This window comes from Fusarium odoratissimum (genome assembly GCF_000260195.1).
Source record: "Fusarium odoratissimum NRRL 54006 unplaced genomic scaffold supercont1.188, whole genome shotgun sequence".
Taxonomy (NCBI): domain Eukaryota; kingdom Fungi; phylum Ascomycota; class Sordariomycetes; order Hypocreales; family Nectriaceae; genus Fusarium; species Fusarium odoratissimum.
This window is the reverse complement of record NW_022158875.1, coordinates 1-3,827: the sequence shown is the minus strand read 5'-3', so window position 1 is coordinate 3,827 and position 3,827 is coordinate 1. Positions and strand designations below refer to the sequence as shown.

The 3,827-nt window shown below is 50.3% G+C and overlaps 2 protein-coding genes across 2 annotated transcripts; one reads left to right on the top strand and one right to left on the bottom strand.

Moving 5' to 3' along the window:
* Positions 1-75: 75 nt before the first annotated feature.
* On the bottom strand, positions 76-936 carry FOIG_16801 (uncharacterized protein; the record flags this gene model as incomplete). The annotated part of the gene is made up of 2 exons (XM_031218279.1): positions 76-739; positions 804-936. 2 exons carry the CDS (start codon positions 934-936, stop codon positions 123-125), a joined length of 750 nt encoding a protein of 249 aa, XP_031052008.1. The 3' UTR covers positions 76-122.
* Positions 937-2,135: 1,199 nt separating this feature from the next.
* Positions 2,136-3,611, top strand: FOIG_16800 (uncharacterized protein). Its single transcript, XM_031218278.1, has 2 exons — positions 2,136-2,471; positions 2,528-3,611. Exons 1-2 carry the CDS (start codon positions 2,272-2,274, stop codon positions 3,573-3,575), a joined length of 1,248 nt encoding a protein of 415 aa, XP_031052007.1. The 5' UTR covers positions 2,136-2,271; the 3' UTR covers positions 3,576-3,611.
* The last annotated feature ends 216 nt before the right edge of the window (positions 3,612-3,827 follow it).

Below are 3,827 nucleotides of genomic sequence, written 5' to 3'. Positions count from 1 at the left end.
ATGCCTCATCGCAAAATAACTAAAAACTCCCAAACTCTATCACTGCGGCGTTTCACATCAAGAAATTATGATTGCCGGCTTATTTAGTCTTTGATACGTCAGCCGTTGAAGATGGTTTTGGTTTAATTATAAAACCAATACATGGCTGTGTAGGAAGTGCTGTCGGCTCCTTTCGCCTTGCATCCGTGAGAAGCACCGCCGGCTGTCAGAACACGGTAGGCATAAGAAATTCCATGGCTACCGCCAGCATCACCAAGGAAAAGCCAGTTCACAGCACCAGTGCCTTCAGGCCCAGCGAGGGAAGAAGCAGGAGCTTTGATATCGCCGATCTTCTTTGCAACCAACAGTTGACGAGCCTTGTCGAGGTCAAAAGTCGGAACACCGGCAGCGTTAAAGTAGTGATGGCCAAGGTAAGGGATCTTCTTTGAAAGGCTTCTGATCTTGAGATCCTGTTTCTTACGGAATGGTTTGACGAGAGAGGCTCCGGTGCCCTTTTCATTGAGATTCAGAGGGACTTTGAGGGTGTCGAGAATGTCCCCTGGGAGAGAGGCCCATTCATCCTGGGTTAGAGATGAGTGGCCTTGTCCGGGGTAGAGATGAGTGACATCATAAAGGACAGCTAGAGCACCGACGGGTGTGGGACCGGCAGCGGTATCGGCGCAGGTGTAGTTTTGAATACCAAAGCCAAGCGCGATATGCTTGAGAGACACGCCCTCAGAGGGTTCAGGAAGCTCAGAATCTGAAGGGCATGTCAGTGGATCTGAAATCATTGCGTAAGCCCAAGGGGCGGAGTTAATACTCACCACCACCATTGCTTGGAAGGACGGGGGTTGGCTTTGTGGGCATGCCACTTTGACTTGGGTATAAGTTATGAACTGGCGGCGAAGCCAAAGCCAAAGCAGCTGAAGTAAGGGCGAAGAAAAACCTAGCCAGCATGGTGAAAATCGGGGTGTGAATGTGTCAGATGGTGAGTGACAATATTACGAAGGATATGGTTAAACCAAAGAACTAACTCTCCAGGAAGGTAAACAGGGTTAGAAGATACTGTGGTCTTATATAATATTAGCAGCAATAAGAGTACTACGACATAGATGGGGCATCTTTCCGCAAGTGCTTATGTGACGGGTAGTGAACAGACTAGTGTGGAATGAAAAATGGTTGGAGTAGGCAGCCAATGAAACTAGCTTACTCGGTATAGTTGTTGTGAAATACGAGAGCCTATACACGAGCTAATAATATGACGCGGGTAGCATGTGGCACAGGTGATACGAAACATGACTAATAGCAAGTTACCACTTGCAGGCTAGGCAACTCTCGACATGTTGGACCTGGATGGCACCGAATTAGCATGGTTGATTTCCCCTCATTTTTATATCTCGTAACTTTTACTAGGTAAAGATAGAGGCAGAATGAGGGCCATCATGACCGTATGCGGTAGGGCGGCCCCGCGTGGTTAATGCTCTGACGTCCGTGTTTAGGCAGGGTAAACGGTGGCTGGCCCGCCTATGTTTGAACACTTACAGAACAGTCAAGATGAAGATCCTTCATAGTTTGGGCTGGGTACTGGGAGGCTTTGCAGAAAACAAGCCTCAAGCCAACTCCTTGAGTGGTGCATGATCCCCAAAAGAGGTCCCAAACTGAAACATAATTCTTCTATTCTAAGGATTCGCCCCGTGGCCATCCTGTAGCATGTAGCCGTATATCTACTGGTAGCTCAAAGGGATAGCGGTGCTGCTGTAAATATAACCCCTGATTACCGGAGCCATCAGCCCCATTCATTTTCTTGTGTCAGTTCCCAAAGGATCATCATCTGGTAGACACTATCCGCGAATCAACTCAGCGCAGCCCCAGTAGAGAGAGGAAAAACCTCGCTTCCGCTGACATCGGTGTGGAGAACGGAATGAACGATTAAAGAAGATATACGAATAAGCAGTGGGTGAGGTTGCATAACAACATCCCTTCTTACTCAATACCCCCAGAGTCGCTGTCGCATGTCGGAACTGTTGTGACAGCTCCCACCTACTCGCTTGGCCTGGTTGTTTGGTCTGCTCACGCTCTGCCATTCACATCTGTCCCTCTACACACCCACACACTCTCTCCCAGGATCCAACACAGACGTATGTAGTAGGCGTAAACTCTCCTACGCTCAGGTGCACGCAGAAAAACGGACCCCAGCAACTTATTGAGTGTGTGCGAAAAGCCCCAGGCCTCAAATAAACTCCCTTCCCTCGATTCCATACTTGATCTTCTTCTTCCTTCTCTGGATAGAATATGCATTCCTATTACAAGATGAGCGGCTCAAGTTTAGGAACCTTATCTAGTGATTTGCTAGGTCGTCGCTTTCCTGTCCGACTCATTGTATCCTACCTCTTCGACTGGATCATTTGCTTTGCCTTTGTCGGTATTGGAGGTTGGCTCGATCGTATTGCACCTGCTAAGCGACCCTTTTCACTTATTGATACCAGTATCTCGTGCGTCAGATATTCACAGCTCCCAGTTCATGCCTGCAAGCTAACATCATTCGTAGATATCCCTTCGCCGAACATGAACTCGTCCCCGCGTACCTCCTCTTCGTCCTCGCTGTTGGCGTCCCCTTTGCCATTGTTGTCGTCGTCTCCTTGATCCTTGTTCCTGGCATGACCGTACCCAAGGGGACACCAAAGACTCTAATCTGGCAGCGCAAGCTCTGGGAGCTCCATGTCGGTGTAATAGGCCTCGTTCTATCCCTCGCGCTGTCGTGGTTCTTTACCAGTTCTATGAAGAACCTGTTTGGCAAGCCCCGACCCGATCTCCTATCCCGATGCGATCCCGACTGGAGTAATATCAACAGGTATGTCGTCGGTGGCTTTAAATGGCAGAGCATGACAGGGCAGCTGGTCTCGGCCGACATCTGCCGGCAGACAGACCAGTACAAGATCGACGACGGTTTCCGCTCATATCCAAGTGGCCACTCGTCCGCTGCCGCTGGAGGTCTCATCTATGCCTCGCTCTTTATGGCGAGCAAGTTTGCCATTACTCTTCCTTTCATCCTGCCGCCCGCTGCTTCCGCCGCAGGAGCGGCCAGCCATGCGGCGTTCCCCTCCCAAATCCGCATTGGCCCTGTTGTCGATCCCTATGAGCTCCTAGGCACCCGTGGTCTTGATGGCTCCTTTTCTTCCACTCCTACAAAAGAACGCGCGGGACAAGACGACGCCAAGGTCCAGTCTCTGCGTCGCCAAGCTGCTGCACCCCCAATCTACCTCCTTGCTCTTGGCCTTCTGCCCTTTGGTGTCTCAATCTTCATCGCCGGTTCTCGTTGGCACGACCGCCGTCATCACGGCTTTGATATTCTCTTCGGCTACTTGATGGGTCTAACTGCCTCGATCTTTGCTTTCCGATACTATCACTTGCCCATTCGCGCTGGTGCGGGTTGGGCTTGGGGTCCTCGTAGCGACGAGCGCGCCTTTTGGGCTGGTATTGGACGACAAGGCTATGCCGGCACAGATGAAGAGCTTGGCGTATATTCTCGTCGGCGTGACGTGGGCCACTCTGCAGACACCTCGCACCTGCCTGTTGGCAGCGTAAGAAGTCGGTAATAGCCGGTCAAAGGAGTTTTCAAATGTAATAGTTTCTTTATGGCTTTTTCCTAGTTTGACTCATACTCCTCGACAACGCCTGGGGCGACTTCTTCGATCTTGCCGGCGTTCTCCCAAGTAACTTCCTTTTCCCCGGGAAATCCTACCCATGCAAACCTACGTTCCGTCTTGCTCTTTTTGGTATTGTTGTTTGATTACGCAGGGATGCTGAGTGCAGTTAACAATTGATTGTTATTATTGTTGTTATTGACT

Bases quoted from the DNA above. Each gene is read 5' to 3' on its own strand.
- FOIG_16800 (XM_031218278.1), top strand. From the start codon at position 2,272: ATGCATTCCTATTACAAGATGAGCGGCTCAAGTTTAGGAACCTTATCT. The intron at 2,472-2,527 runs GTGCGTCAGATA...CATCATTCGTAG, and splicing joins CTTATTGATACCAGTATCTC to ATATCCCTTCGCCGAACATG.